General features: G+C 45.3%; 2 protein-coding genes across 2 annotated transcripts in view; one reads left to right on the forward strand and one right to left on the reverse strand.

The window, feature by feature from the left end:
- The window catches only part of LOC310863034 (integrin alpha-2-like), a gene marked incomplete at its 3' end in the record, with an annotated part of 21,676 nt that extends 10,195 nt beyond the window's left edge, over positions 1-11,481 (forward strand). Inside the window, exons 13-30 of the mRNA XM_083771157.1 lie at positions 81-224; positions 411-614; positions 1,062-1,192; positions 1,373-1,509; positions 2,910-3,037; positions 3,140-3,250; positions 3,487-3,569; positions 5,629-5,779; positions 6,297-6,380; positions 7,007-7,089; positions 7,191-7,274; positions 7,545-7,641; positions 8,487-8,597; positions 8,874-8,963; positions 9,897-10,010; positions 10,114-10,203; positions 11,015-11,131; positions 11,389-11,481. Coding sequence (XP_083627283.1) covers positions 81-224; positions 411-614; positions 1,062-1,192; positions 1,373-1,509; positions 2,910-3,037; positions 3,140-3,250; positions 3,487-3,569; positions 5,629-5,779; positions 6,297-6,380; positions 7,007-7,089; positions 7,191-7,274; positions 7,545-7,641; positions 8,487-8,597; positions 8,874-8,963; positions 9,897-10,010; positions 10,114-10,203; positions 11,015-11,131; positions 11,389-11,481 — 2,052 coding nt within the window. The remainder of the gene's footprint in view (positions 1-80; positions 225-410; positions 615-1,061; positions 1,193-1,372; positions 1,510-2,909; positions 3,038-3,139; positions 3,251-3,486; positions 3,570-5,628; positions 5,780-6,296; positions 6,381-7,006; positions 7,090-7,190; positions 7,275-7,544; positions 7,642-8,486; positions 8,598-8,873; positions 8,964-9,896; positions 10,011-10,113; positions 10,204-11,014; positions 11,132-11,388) is intronic.
- The window catches only part of LOC310863616 (general transcription factor IIH subunit 1-like), a 143,636-nt gene that overhangs the window by 10,506 nt on the left and 118,130 nt on the right, over positions 1-15,000 (reverse strand). The window lies entirely within an intron of this gene.

Here is a 15,000-nt window from a genome sequence, read left to right on the forward strand (position 1 = left end):
GTGTGTGTGTGTGTGTGTGTGTGTGTGTGTGTGTGTGCGTACGTGCGTGCGTGCGTGCGTGCGTGTGCATGCGTGTGTAGTTGGGGTCATACTACGGTGGTGTCCTGTGTTCTCTGGACGTGGACGGTGACGGGACGTCAGACCTGCTACTGGTCTCTGCACCAAACTTCATGAGTCCCCTGAAGAAACAAACAGGACGCGTCTACCTGCTGTCCTTTAGCACGGTAATGTTAGCCTCATTAGCACTGTTCTATCTAAGACTGAGGTTAGGGTTAGCGACCTACGTTAAGAGTATAGGGTTTGGGATTGTGTTAGTTCGGAATTATTGAGAGGTCGGAATTATGACATAGCACCTTTTCAGTACTTCTGCATCATTTGGCCTAATAGTATCTCCTATCCTCAACCTCCAGGGAGTGCTGACAGACAGGGGCTTCCTCTCTGGCCCTTCCCCAGCAGAGAACTCTGGTTTTGGGCAGGCACTGAGCGGTGCCGGGGACCTGGACCTGGACGGGTACACCGATGTGGTGGTCGGAGCCCCTCTGGAGGAAGACAACAAGGGAGTCATCTACATTTACAACGGAGACAAAAGTACTCTGAGGACGCAGTACTCACAGGTGGGGTTTTTGGGGTGATTTTCACCCCGTTTTCTCTCCCCAATTTAGTCATTGCCAATAATTGTCATGCACGCATCCGCCTGGGTGACAGCAGACCGCTGGGCGAGCGCTTTGGAATGGGGGGGTCAGATCATTACTGGCCATATGTGGAGTGTCTTGAGTGTATAGGGTTTGATGAGGTCAGATCAATATATATATGGAGATAAGGGTGGCAGCAGGGGCAGTGTCTTGAGTGTACAGGGTTTGATGAGGGCGCAGGTAGGGCTAGCTGGGCCTTAATTTTCGGGCCTGTTGAGGACTCTAGTTTCCGCCAGCTGCCGGGCGCGGCTGCACTAATAACTTTGCGGCAGGCCCGTCTAGAGTTTAAATGGACAGGTATCTACTGCCCACTGTACTATTTGTCCGCGGGAAGATATATTATTTTGTGGTGTTTATTTTTTGTTTCAGAAAATCAGAGGTTCCACGCTGGACTCTGGGTTGATGTACTTTGGACGCTCACTGGACACGACCTTTGACCTCAACGGTGACCTGGTCGATGACGTCACTGTAGGGGCTTATGGGAAAGTGGTCAACCTCTGGTAAAACACCACTTCCTGTTTGACAGGTTCTGTAGCAGATGTATTGTCTGCAGTAGGTACTAGTTGTATAGTAGTAGCACTAGTAACAACATTCTATGTAGTCATCCTCCATCTGGTAACCTTTCTGTTCTCCTAATAGGTCCACCTGGTAACAAAACAACCTTTCTGTTCTCCTGATAGGTCAAGGCCTGTTGCCGTAGTAACGGCCACTGTGACCTTCGACCCCCCCAAGCTGAGCTTGAGTGACCGTCCGGTATCCATGGCGACCGTGTGTTTGACCGCCACATTCAGACCATCCACCGCCTCTGGACCTCTGGGTAATATATTGTAGTCCTCTGGACCTCTGGGTAATGTAGTCCTCTGGACCTCTGGGTAATTTAGTGTAGTCCTCTGGACCTTTGGGTAATTTATTGTAGTCCTCTGGACCTCTGGATAATTTATTGTAGTCCTCTGGACCTCTGGGTAATGTAGTCCTCTAGTCTGGGTAATTTATTGTAGTCCTCTGGACCTCTGGATAATTTATTGTAGTCCTTTGGACCTCTGGGTATTGTAGTCCTCTGGAGCCTGGATAAAATGTGGAGCTGTCTTTAAACGTCACATTCTGAGTATGACCAGGAGATTAAGAGACTTCACAGACCGATGAGAGAGACAGGGATTTATAGAGGGATTTATAACTAGAGCGAGAGAGAGAGTGAGAGATCGAGGGGGAGAAAGGAACTAACTTACTGTAATAATAAGTATGGTCAAATATTCCAGCCCACAAGAGACCTTCCAACTCCGTCCAATCTACAGTCCATGTACATTAGCAGCAGCAGCTTTGACCACCAACCAATATCTCAAGACCCAGGTCTCACGTTCTGAGTGTGCGTACGCCTTCGTGTCTCCGGACTTCCTCCAAGAACACTCGAAGAGGAGCGACCATGTCCTTGACTGGAAAACGCAGCAGACAATGAAACGAGGAAATGCAGAAGAATCGCCTTAACTTAGCCATGGGAAGTAAAGACTCATCCGATGACTTATGCCAGGAAAAGAACCTCTCATGTAAACTGCCTGATGTGTCTTCCAGTGGGTTGGTTGGTTCTCTGAAAACTCACCAGCGTGGCGAGATATCCTACCTGAAGCATACTCTGACGAAACACAGATCCACACCCTAATTTAACTTTGGCAGTTTAAACAAATTCCTGCTACTGTACAGCATTTTCTTTTCCTATGTCTTTGCAAAGGGTTTGTATATTGTCAGTTCAGTTCACTTTGTTCACAGCGGCCTATTTGCCCCGTTCGCGATGCGCCCGTTCACACAACTTCTTGTCTTTGCATATGTATATATGCGGCGCTCTAAAGGCTCACATACTCCAGTTTTTGGTGATAAGAGTTGAGGCCATCATACTCGCGGTGATGTTCTTAAGGATTGACCCCGCCTCCCTGTGGTTTACCCAACTTCTAGACCAATCAGTGAACGGGGTGATAGCTCCAGAGTGAAAAGACTTGTCTGATAGTAAAAACAGAGAGATGGGCGGTGATAGCTGATCATCACCGCGACTGACGTAATGGTGTAGTTTTCCAACCCTTTAAAAACTACACCGCGGTGATAAGCTATCACCAAAAACTGGAGTATGTATGAGCCTTAACTGTCCAGGTCTGAAGGTAGGTTAAGGGGGGACATTGGAAGTGGGCCTAACTCTCTGTTTCTGTCTGTCTGTCCGTCCGTCTGTCTCAGTATTATGGTGTAATATAACGGTGGACAGCAGAGGGACATTGGACGGGGAGGACGATCGGCGGAAGGAGGTGCAGGTTCATCTGGAGAACGGGACGCCTGTCTGCCACACCCACACTGTCTACGCACAAGTGAGAGAGAGAGAGAGAGAGAGAGAGAGGGGGAGGGGGGCTTGTAGGTTTGTCTCTTCCCGTTTTGTTTAACATGCACTCTCCTCTCCTCTCCTCTCCTAGGAGCATCCAGAGTCTCTCCTTCCTCTCTCCCTTCAGGTCACAGTCTCTCAGCCAGATCCAGAATCCAGTCCAGTTCTAGACCAGTACAGTACACCGTCCTGGAACTTTGAAGTAAGCTATAGTACTACTAGTACAATTGACAAGTATGCACTTATCAGACGTTCTTATCCAGAGTGACTTAGTAAGCAAGATAAAAACACATAGGAATGCAGGGATCAGGAATGCCCGAAGAAGGTCACAAATACCCAGGTCTCTAAATAAAAGCTCTTGAAGCAGCAAGGGACAGTGTGCTCCTTCTTCCACAACAATACTTGACTACAAATGTGCTACTATAAATGTCATTACAGGTTCCGTTTGCAAAGGATTGTGGGTCCGATGACGTGTGCAAGTGTGACCTGTCTGTCCGAGTCAAACCCAAAGGAGTATCTAGGTAAATAATGGTACTATTTAGAAGAATCTAGATGTGTTATTTGTCTCTGTTATAGGTAGCAGCAAAATGTTGTTGGGACTTGTTGAGATCAGATTCTAAAAATGTCTTCTACATCCTGACAGTTTTCTGTCAGTCGTTCTTCGATTTTTCAAAAATAGCAGACCTACAAGCTTGTATCGCGCCACTCGGTGGTGCGCTATGAGCTTGTAGATCTGCTATTTTTCAATAGCTAAATTATAACATATTGTTTGAAACACCAAAAGGGGTTCCCGCCCAAAATGGGCTAGAGAGACTGGGTGGGTAAAGTATGATATGAACTAGAGATGTTCACGGGTCCACACAAACCGAAAATACCACCTTGTGACAAGTGACAATATACCCACGAGACCTGTAAACCAAAAAAAACTAAGGCTGTCAAAAATAACGCGTTAATGGCATTAATCAATTGCGTTAATTAATTGCGTTAAAATATTTAACGCAATTAACGCATGTTAGTGTTCCCCCTAACATGCGCCCGTGCGCGCGGCTCAGGAACGTCCAGAGCATAACAAATCTGTCACTGTGTAGCACACAGTCATGATTGAACAACACCAGAGAGATAGCTTGTGTATTGTAGTTTGGTTGCAAAGTGGTTTGATTCTGTAACTCTGTTGCGTTACTTTGTCTGCCTAGCAAAGCCCCATTAGGCTACACTGCACACACACACACACACACACACACACACACACACACACTACTAGTGTTAGCTATCAGCGCGCTGCAAGAATCACTCGGGTCCGTCGCAACTTGTGGACATTTTGAAAATGCCATTAGTGTTTGTCCGGCTGGTTTCGTTTTGTCCTACGCGATTACGTGAATCAGCATGGCTGCGCCTGCAGTAGGCTATTACCAAAACAAACACATGGTACTTTTGTGTCGCACATGGAAAGCAACTGGAAACGACCATGGATATATTAAAGACAGTTCTCCTGTGCTGCTGTGCACCGCGGAGATAATGCGCAACTCCAGGTACGAACCAAAACACTGACTGAAGCTGATTCACGACTAACTATCTCCAGACTAGTCCTGCAGTCCCGCAATGAAGGAGAGACAATCTCGCCTCTCACTACAGTCCACTACAATGCCATTCTAGCCTTAAAACCTACATTTATATGTTATTCAATAATTACTTTAGCGCAAAATATAGGCTTTTCTAAACCAAGCCCTGTTTTCAAAAATGCTTATGTGCCATTATTGTATTTTGTGAATTTCAATTAACTATAGTCTACAGTTTAACCCATTGCTTCTCAGCTATTTTAATTTCAAGGACCCCCAAATTAAATTGATAGAAAGTAGCCTAGGCCATTTTATTATGATTTTCATCTCTGGACTGGGACTCCAGTCTCCATTCATCCATCCATCCATCTTCAACCGCTTATCCCTAGTCGGGTCGCGGGGGCAACAGCTCCACCAGAGTGTTCCAGACTTCCCTCTCCAGAGCAACATTAGTGACTTCCTCCTGGGGGACCGCAGTCTACATGGCCAAAAGCCAGTGTTGATTTAACTCAAAGTGTAGGCTAGGCCTACAAATGCTCACATCACATCATGTCTATACTAAATGCATTAGAAAACAAAAATCATTCAAAAACAAATGTATATCCGCTTTCTGTCATTTATATTTCCATTTCCACAACAATAAACAGGAAAACATGGCATATTTTGGACATAGTTCGAATGGTGATTAATCATGATTAAATAAATTTTGAAGCTGTGATTAATCTGATTAAATTTTTTAATCATTTGACAGCCCTAAAAAAAACATAATGTTTTTGAGTGGTGAAACCACTCCAAGGAACAGCAATGTCCGTCCGTCCCTCAGAGTATGTCCTCACCTATGTGACTATGAGTAGCAGTAGGGGCAAAAATGGCGCTGTTGTGCCAGAAACACAGAGAGAGAGAGATAGTGCTGCACTGTTGCCTAGTGCTAATTACACAGAGAGAGAGAGAGAGAGAGAGGCAGGGGGAGAGGGGAGTTGCACCACTCAGTTCACACAGGTGTGATTTTTCTCATTTTCTCCAGTTCGTCCAAAACATTGCTAGTGAGCTACAATGACCGCCGTCTGTCCTTCGAGGTGTCGGTCTCCAACGCCGAGCGGGTGGACAGGGCTTACAACGTCCGCCTGACCACCGAGTACTCCAACAACGTGTTCTACTCCTCTGTTACTCAGCCTGTAAGTACTCTGTATGCAGTACTACTCCTCTTTTACTCAGCCTGTAAGTACTCTGTATATGCAGTAGTAAACATTACAGCTCAAAGGAACCCTGACTCATACTAATAGGCTACAGAGCAAAGCCTGTGAAATCAAACGCACCCGTGTTAATGTAGACTAAAACACGTGTGGGTGTCGTGCTCCGAAAACAGCCGATCTACAAGCTCACAACACAACGTTGTGAGCTTGTATTTTTGGCATGCAGCCAACACCGAAACAGACCCATTTGGCTATTCATCCGGTTCGGCCGTATTCATTAATAATCGCGGTACAGGCAAATATGATATAGGCCAAAAACAAAATACACAGAGGCCAATCAGATGCTCACAGGAGATTCTAAAAAACGTCTTGCAAGTCTACCGTGCTTCTAGGATCAACGGGGAAATATTGACTTAAAATAAATCGTGCGATGTGAGCGGTGATGTCTCTCTCTCTCTCTTTCTCTGTCTCTCTCTCTCTCTCTCTCTCTCTCTCTCAGCATGATGCTACAGTAGTGCAGTGTGATGTCACTGACATGCTGACATGTGTGGTAGGATACCCAGCTCTAATGGAGGGCCAGGAGGTACGTACTCTGTCTCTATCTCTCTCTCTTCCTTCATTTGTGTGTAAACTACAAGGACACACATCATAGAGAGTGGACAGCCCCGCCCCCACAATTCATTTCAATGGAAGTTGCTTATAGGCGTTTGAAGCACCCGGAAGAATGCTCTACTTATTTTTTCCCGATTTGACCATCAACCTTTTGGTGGTCAAAATGCAGAAGTGTTAAAGGAGTGCTCCGTGTTGAACCCAGGCCCCCACAGCGGCTGGCCAACACTGAAGCCGCCAATACTCTACTGGCCAAAGCTGGAACTGCAGGACGTTCCCGGGAAGTTCACGGAGGTGGACGGACATGACGCAAAAGTGACCTCAAAGTTGAGACCGCTCTCAACTTCCGCTCGAGCCAACCATTAAAGGGTTATAATGGTACTTCTGGCAGTCTTCCGGGTGCTTCAAACGTCACTGAGCAACTTCCATTGAATTGGATAGCACGGGGGCGGGGCAGTCCTCCCTCTAGTCAGTGTATATATAACTCTATGGTTAAACCCCAGCTGTGCCTGCAGTTCCAGCTTTGGCCAGTAGAGTTTGGCCTCTCTGGGGGCTTGGCACACATTCACCCTTTCTCTTCTTTCCATCGCTGACCTCCAGGTGACCTTCACACTGAACTTTGACCTCGGCGTGGACGAGCGACCTCTGCGGGGAGACGCAGCGTTTACCTTCAACGTCCTAAGGTCTGAATGATCACCTGAAATATTGACCAGCTCGTTAACTCATTGATTGACTGACTGATTGAATGATTGGTTGATTGATTGATTGATGTATTGATTGACAGTGATGACACAGAGCTTCGGCCTCTTGACAACCAGGTGACTTTCAGCCTTCCTCTGATGTACGACTCTGAGCTGTCTCTATCCAGGTACCTGTCTGTCTGTCTGTCTGTCTGTCTGTCTTTCTGTCTGTCTGTCTGTCTCTGTGTTCACACGGGCAGATGAAACGATGAAAGACGCGTGAGTTGATTTGGAGCAGCTACACGCATCGTTGCATCTTTGCATCGTCATGTCGCTGGCTTCCTTTGACAATGAATGGTAGACTGCATCGTTTCATCTGCCCGTGTGTGAACGCAACATTAGTACTACAGCTGGAGAATTTGTTCATTGGTCTTCCTCTCTCTCTCTCTCTCTCTCAGGGAGTCCAACCTCAACTTCTACGTATCGACTGGCGACGCGACGAGTGACATCACCACCCTGGACGACATCGGACCTAAATACAACTTTACTATCGATGTAACGGTGTTCATTCTGACCATGCATTTATTATGTAGTTGTAGTCACAGAAAATGTTTGGCTAGTTTTATCCATCAATCCATCCATCCATTCAACCCGCTTATCCGTAGTCGGGTCGCGGGGGCAACAGCTCCACCAGAGAGCTCCAGAGCAACGCTATAGTGACTTCCTCCTGGGGGATCCCGAGACGTTCCAAGGCCAGTGAGTAGATTCTCCAACTGCGCCTTGGTCTGCCCCGGGGTCTCCTACCAGTGGGACGTGGTCCTTGGTCTGCCCCGGGGTCTCCTCCCAGTGGGACGTGGTCCTTGGTCTGCCCCAGGGTCTCCTCCCAGTGGGACGTGGTCCTTGGTCTGCCCCAGGGTCTCCTCCCAGTGGGACGTGGTCCTTGGTCTGCCCCGGGGTCTCCTCCCAGTGGGACGTGGTCCTTGGTCTGCCCCGGGGTCTCCTCCCAGTGGGACGTGGTCCTTGGTCTGCCCCGGGGTCTCCTCCCAGTGGGACGTGGTCCTTGGTCTGCCCCGGGGTCTCCTCCCAGTGGGACGTGGTCCTTGGTCTGCCCCGGGGTCTCCTCCCAGTGGGACGTGGTCCTTGGTCTGCCCCGGGGTCTCCTCCCAGTGGGACGTGGTCCTTGGTCTGCCCCGGGGTCTCCTCCCAGTGGGACGTGGTCCTTGGTCTGCCCCGGGGTCTCCTCCCAGTGGGACTTGCCTCAAGGACCTCCCTAGGGAGACGCCCGAGAGGCATCCTAACCGGATGCCCGAACCACCTAAGCTGGCTCCTTTCCAGGCGAAGAAGCAGCGATCTTTACAGTCTGATATCGGCATAACTCTCTCTCTCTCTCTCTCTCTCAGGTGTCTACTGGTAATTTTCCTGTTCATGAGTGTCTTCTATCTATTGCATTCCCTTCTTCAACGGAGGCAGGAAACCCCATCCTCTTCCTCACTGAAGTAGCAACACAGCCAGTGAGTACACACACATGCACACATGCCGACAGCCCGACACGTGCTCACACACACACGTACACATGCACACATGCCGACACTTGCACACACACACACACACACACGCGCGCCGACGCGCGCACTAACACAACCAGTGAGTCTACTACACAAAAAGGTCCTGGTCCTGATCGAGCCGCAAATATCATAAATACAATACAAAAAAAACCCCAGTGAGCATGGAACCCTGTGAACACCTTTGACCTTTGACCTGTGTTTCTTGTCTCACCCCGCCTCCAGAGTGATGATGTGACCTGTGATGTCACTATCGACACCATGCCCAGCTCCGCCTCTTTCAGTAAAGAGCGGCTGTTTGGTACCAAACAGCTGGTGAGTACCAAAAGTAGTAGTAGTAGCTGTAGTAGTAGTAGGCTAGTAACCATAGTACAGTTTTATTATTATTATTAGTAGTAGTAGTAGTAGTAGTAGTAGTAGTAGTAGTAGTAGTAGTAATAATAATAATAATAATAATAATAATAATAATAAAACTGTATTTGTATAGCACCTTTCATGACATGAAATGCAGCTCAAAGTGCTTTACAGAGCAATGGAGAAAAAATAAAATAAAAGCAAGGCAAAAACATAAAAAAAAAACAAGAGCAGTAATGCAATACAGTGAGGACATGAATAACAAAAAATTAAAAGATCAATTAAAAGCCAGGGTGTAGAAGTGGGTCTAGAGCTGTGCTTTAAAAATGTCTAAAGAGGCTGCCTGACAAAGGTACAGTGGGAGTTTGTTCCACGCCGTCGCCCGTCGGCCCGTAGAAGCAAAAAGCTGCTTTCCCGTATTTTTTAGTTGCCCTTTCTTTAGGCAAAGCGAGCAGGCCAGCAGTGGAAGACCTTAGGGGGCAGTTCGGGACATATTTAGGCAGGCAATCATGTAGGTAGGAAGGTGCGAGACCATTGAGAGCTTTATAAACAAGTAAAATAATTTAAAAATCAATCCTAAAAACAACTGGAAGCCAGTGCAGTGAAGCCAAAACAGGGGTAATATGTTCTCTCATCTTAGTTCTAGTTAAAACTCTGGCTGCTGCATTTTGGACAAGTTGTAGTCTGTCAGTTGTTTTCTTAGGCAGTCCAGAAAAAAGTGCATTGCAGTAGTCAAGCCGAGAAAAAACAAAGGCGTGGATTAGCGTTTTTGTAGTAGTAGTAGCAGGCAAGATATATGTAAATGTGTATTTAAATCACAATTTCAGTATTATTTATTTTTCTTCAAATTAACTAATTTGGTGAATCCTCCCTCCACCAATCCCCTGCTCGTAGGACTGTGTCACGGCCACCTGTCGACCAATCAAATGCGTCCTGAAGAACATGAGCCCAAACAGGAAGTACAGCATCTCCGTAAACACCAGAATCTGGAACGGAACCTTTGCCACCGTAATTAATTTCTACATTACACATTATTTTATTATCACTATCATATAACTATTTTAAACAGGATTAAACATGCATGGCCGTGTGTGTGTGTGTGTGTTTTCAGGCATTGTTTGAGTCCATTGAGTTGACCAGCACAGCTCTTATCGAAACCCAACAACCAGAACTTCTTATCGTGATACACCCACAAATAACGGTAAGACACCCAGTATACACACAAGCACGCATGCGCTCACACACACACACACACACACACACACACACACACACACACACACACACACACACACACACACACACACACACACACACACACACACACACACACACACACACACACACACACACACACACACACACACGCACACACACACACACACACACCCTCCTCGGACAGGAGGGGGAAAATAATAATAATTTTAATCAAAGCAGATTTCCTTATCCTGGTTAATTGCCTGTGTCAGTTTGTTCATGCGTGTGGAGAGGGAAAGTAAAAGCCACTTTTCCACGTGAAAATGCACGTGCACGAGGTGCGTGCACACACATTTTGCGGCGCGCACGCCCCTACTGAACGTTCAGCACCTCCTACTGTAAATATCTTCCCGCGGCCATGACAGTATAAAAGTATAAAATGGTGATTCTCAAACTGTCGGCAGGAGTTGAATATTGATGCTGTCCGGAAGAAGAAAACCCCACCTAACTCCAATTTATTTGTTCATGAATCAATGCTATTGACACCCCTTTATTAAGTGGAAAGTATTAAAAAGCGCTTTGGCGAAAACCTCCCAACTCCATTGGATCCTCAAACTATCTGCCATACCAGCTACCTACATACTCCACCCGTTTAGCCATCTTGTGCTTCAACAAGAACCTCCTAACTTTACTTGAGCTTGATGTTTTGTTTCTTCTTTATTTTCATTTCCTGAAAGATGAACATTTTGGAGTTAGGTGGTTTCTCCCAGACAGCAAATATATTGTTCTCATTCTCTCTCTCTCTCTCTCTGTAGGTGGGCTTGTCCATCACTAAGCCAGGGGCGGAGTCTGAGGTGCCGGTGGGCGTGATTGTGGGCAGCGTCATCGGAGGTCTGCTCCTATTGGCCATGGCGGTCCTTGCTCTCTGGAAGGTGAAGGCAGGGCTTACTGACACACTAGGATACACACTTATAGCTTCATATTGTCTCTTTATTGTTAATGGCGTTTAATGTTTGTGTTTGCACCGTTTGTTTTACATCACCATTACATCACCTAATCAACATGAGTTAGACTTTAATATATTAGTGCCCCTCACTTCACACAGGTGTGATTTTATTCATTCTATATGTTTGTGTCATTCTATATGATTAATTCAATATTAATGTATGTCATTCTCTATGTTTCTCAGCTGGGTTTCTTCAAGAGGAAGTACAAGGAGTTGCAGCAGAAGGAGAGAGCGGAGGAGGGAGAGACAGACGCACTGCAGAGCAACAAGGAATGAGAGAGACAGACGCACTGCAGAGCAACAAGGAATGAGAGAGACAGACGCACTGCAGAGCAACAAGGAATGAGAGAGACAGACGCACTGCAGAGCAACCAGGAATGAGAGAGACAGACGCACTGCTGAGCAACCAGGAATGAGAGAGACAGACGCATTGCAGAGCAACCAGGAATGAGAGAGACAGACGCACTGCAGAGCAACCAGGAATGAGAGAGACAGACGCACTGCAGAGCAACAAGGAATGAGAGAGACAGACGCACTGCTGAGCAACCAGGAATGAGAGAGACAGACGCACTGCAGAGCAACCAGGAATGAGAGAGACAGACGCACTGCAGAGCAACCAGGAATGAAACATGAGGGAGAGACAGACGCACTGCAGAGCAACAAGGAATGAGAGAGACATGAGGGAGAGACAGGCGCACTGCAGAGCAACAAGGAATGAGAGAGACATGAGGGAGAGACAGGCGCACTGCAGAGCAACAAGGAATGAGAGAGACATGAGGGAGAGACAGGCGCACTGCAGAGCAACAAGGAATGAAAGAGACAGACGCACTGCAGAGCAACCAGGAATGAAACAATCAATCAGAAGAGTGTATTGCCATGACATGTAAACAAACATGTTAGGAATTTGGTTTGGTGGGACAGCAGAGTACAGTTACGTTAGGACAGGTGCAAAACAGGACAAGACAGTGCAAAGACAACATATAGTGCAATGAATAGTGAATAAATAATAAATATATATAGCACAGTCAGTCCAAGTCAGTCCATCCACTCTGGGTGGGGGAGGAGGGAATGTCTTTTTTTTTTTTACTATATTTGTTAGTCAAAAGAGGGCTATTAAATACAAATATTTGTAATGTAATTTTCTAAACTAATATAGTTTTATATTAGAACTATAATATATTTTAAAAACGTTTTTATAATAAGCAATAATGGAATAAGGGGAAATTGTTTTTAAAACTATAAATAACATTTAAAAAAGGGAAAATCAACTAACCTTTTTGATTTAATAATTATATAAAACAAATACATGGGACAAAGTGTGTGTGTGTGTGTATACATTCAACACAAAATGCATTATGCTCTCATGTTTTTTATTTTCGTCTTTTATAATAAGAATATAAGAATATGTGTATATTTTATTTTGAAAGCCTGTATAGAACACTTGTTTTGTACTTTAAATTTTGCACTACTGGTATATTTCTACTGCTATTACTACCAGTACTGGTGTATTTATACCAGTACTAATAGCAGTACTGCATGTCATGTGAATAAGATACACAAATGTACATAAATGTACATATTTGCAATGTTCTACAGAGACACTGAAAAATGATGGAACTACGACTATTTGTATTAAAGGGGAATACCACTCTCAACTTTCAACATTGAACTATGTCATTAACAGTTTGACTGCGGAAAACAATTTACCAGACTTTTAATCAACCCCCCTTCACTGCCGAGATTGTTGTATTACCTTTAGAGCATACGCTGAATTATTTGGGCTTTTAATCCGCGAAAATCGAGTGAAAAAAGCTTCCCCCGTTTGTTATGAACGGCTGGACCACCCGCCATCTTGGTACACCCGGAAGACGCAGCACAGGACCCTCCTCCATGAGGCGTTGAACCCCATTCGTTTTCATTGGCCTCAATTTCCCAGAAGCCCTAGCAGCCCACAGCATGTGACGATTTCCGTTTCCTCATCAAAACAGATGCATCTACTCTCTTTCTCCGCGGCGAAGACGGATTTTCTTTTTAATTATTACATTGCGGCGGATTAAACACATAAAACAAAAGTCGCGTATGTCCGATATGGCAGCGACATTAACCTGGAGTAATCCATTCAAAGCACGGAAACTGTTAACGTCATTAAAATGCCTCTACATCAGTGGTTTTCAACCAGTGGTCCTTGAGGGGGATCCAGGTGGTCCCCAGCTAAATGATGGAGAGTTTGTAACCAAATGGACCCTTACCTTATAGATCTTTAACTCTTGAGAGTGTAAAATGAAAATAAATTTTACGCTCTGAAGAGTTAAATTCTTGTTAAACATCTGCATTACTTAATTTATGAAGTCTACATAATTAGAGAATGTGTAGAGTAATTGTTATTTTGATCGATGTTAGCCTGTTGTCTCTCCATGCGGTATACCAACATCAATACAGCATGGAAATGTGGACAAAATCGTATGCAACAATTAACAAAATATTCTTTCGTTTTGGGTCTGAGAGGTTAAATTTCAAATGATGGTCCGTGGCTCAAATCTGCACCTGGCTCGCTGATAACAAACTTTCTTTTGCGGTCCCTGCGACCCTCCCCTCACCACCCCCCCATGGGAGTGGACTTCACACCTCCAGCCTATTGTTCAAGTTAAAAGACAATGGCATTTACCTTGCCGATGTCACTTCGCAACAGCATCTTGCAATGGGTCTGGTCTACAAGATTGGCTTACACCACCAAGATACCCATGTACCTACCTGTCTAGATACTTCCTTAATGTCAACGAAGTCCACACCCACAACACAAGAGGGAGTTTAACAAACCATTTGCAAACCCAGATTCGGCTCAAACAAGGGATTAAATCCCACAAATAGTTACACACTATCTCTATAGTCATGTGTTCAAGATGGATCTGTCCGATATTTCATATTCCATCCTAATTGGCTAACATTGGCTTTCAAACTTTGCAGGATTGGCCCTTTTGAAACGAAAAGCCTCAAATCATGAACACAGCGTGCAATTTACGTGAAATCTTTCACATACTTTCCTACTAGGCTGAGGAATATATCCCACCCTTTTCACATTGGCCTGTTATAGCGCCACCAACAGGTGGACTTTTGCAAAACACATTTGGGAACAAAATGCCTCAAATCATCCAATCCAAATCAATGGCGTAAGAACAAAATATGGCACCCTTTTCACATTGGCCTATTATAGCACCACCTGGAGGCCACAACCTGACCTGGCCTGGTGGAGACCTGTGCCCCGAGGTTATAGCGCCACCTGGAGGCCACAACCTGACCTGGCCTGGTGGAGACCGTTTTTGCATTGACTTGTGCTTTCGTTTTAAATGTACCCCATTCTGCACTGTGAAATAACATTTTAAATCAATCAATCAATCTCACACAGTGCTCAGCCAATCAAATCGTCACATTCCGTGCAAGAGACACACAGTCACACACAAAGCTTTGAAATTGATTGATTGAAATATTTATTAACAGTTTGTAGAATTTACAGTACATTTTAAGCACAAACTCAATACAAAGACTGTCAACTGTGAGTGGACGACCCAATTAAGCATTACACTTGTTTACAACAGGGTCCACATTGTTCAATTCATCAAAACATTTAAAGACATACAAACATTTAGAGTCATACAAATAGACATTTCTATGTAGCTAAAGAACAGAACAGTAATTCATCATAATGGGAAGCAAAAAAGGGAAAAGATACAATATACAGTGAGGGAAAATGGGGTGGGGGGGATTCAGATTTTACAGAGGCCAGTTTCGAATTGCAGC

This window comes from Protomyctophum parallelum, assembly GCF_964188405.1.
Source record: "Protomyctophum parallelum genome assembly, chromosome: 8".
NCBI classification, from domain to species: Eukaryota; Metazoa; Chordata; class Actinopteri; order Myctophiformes; family Myctophidae; genus Protomyctophum; species Protomyctophum parallelum.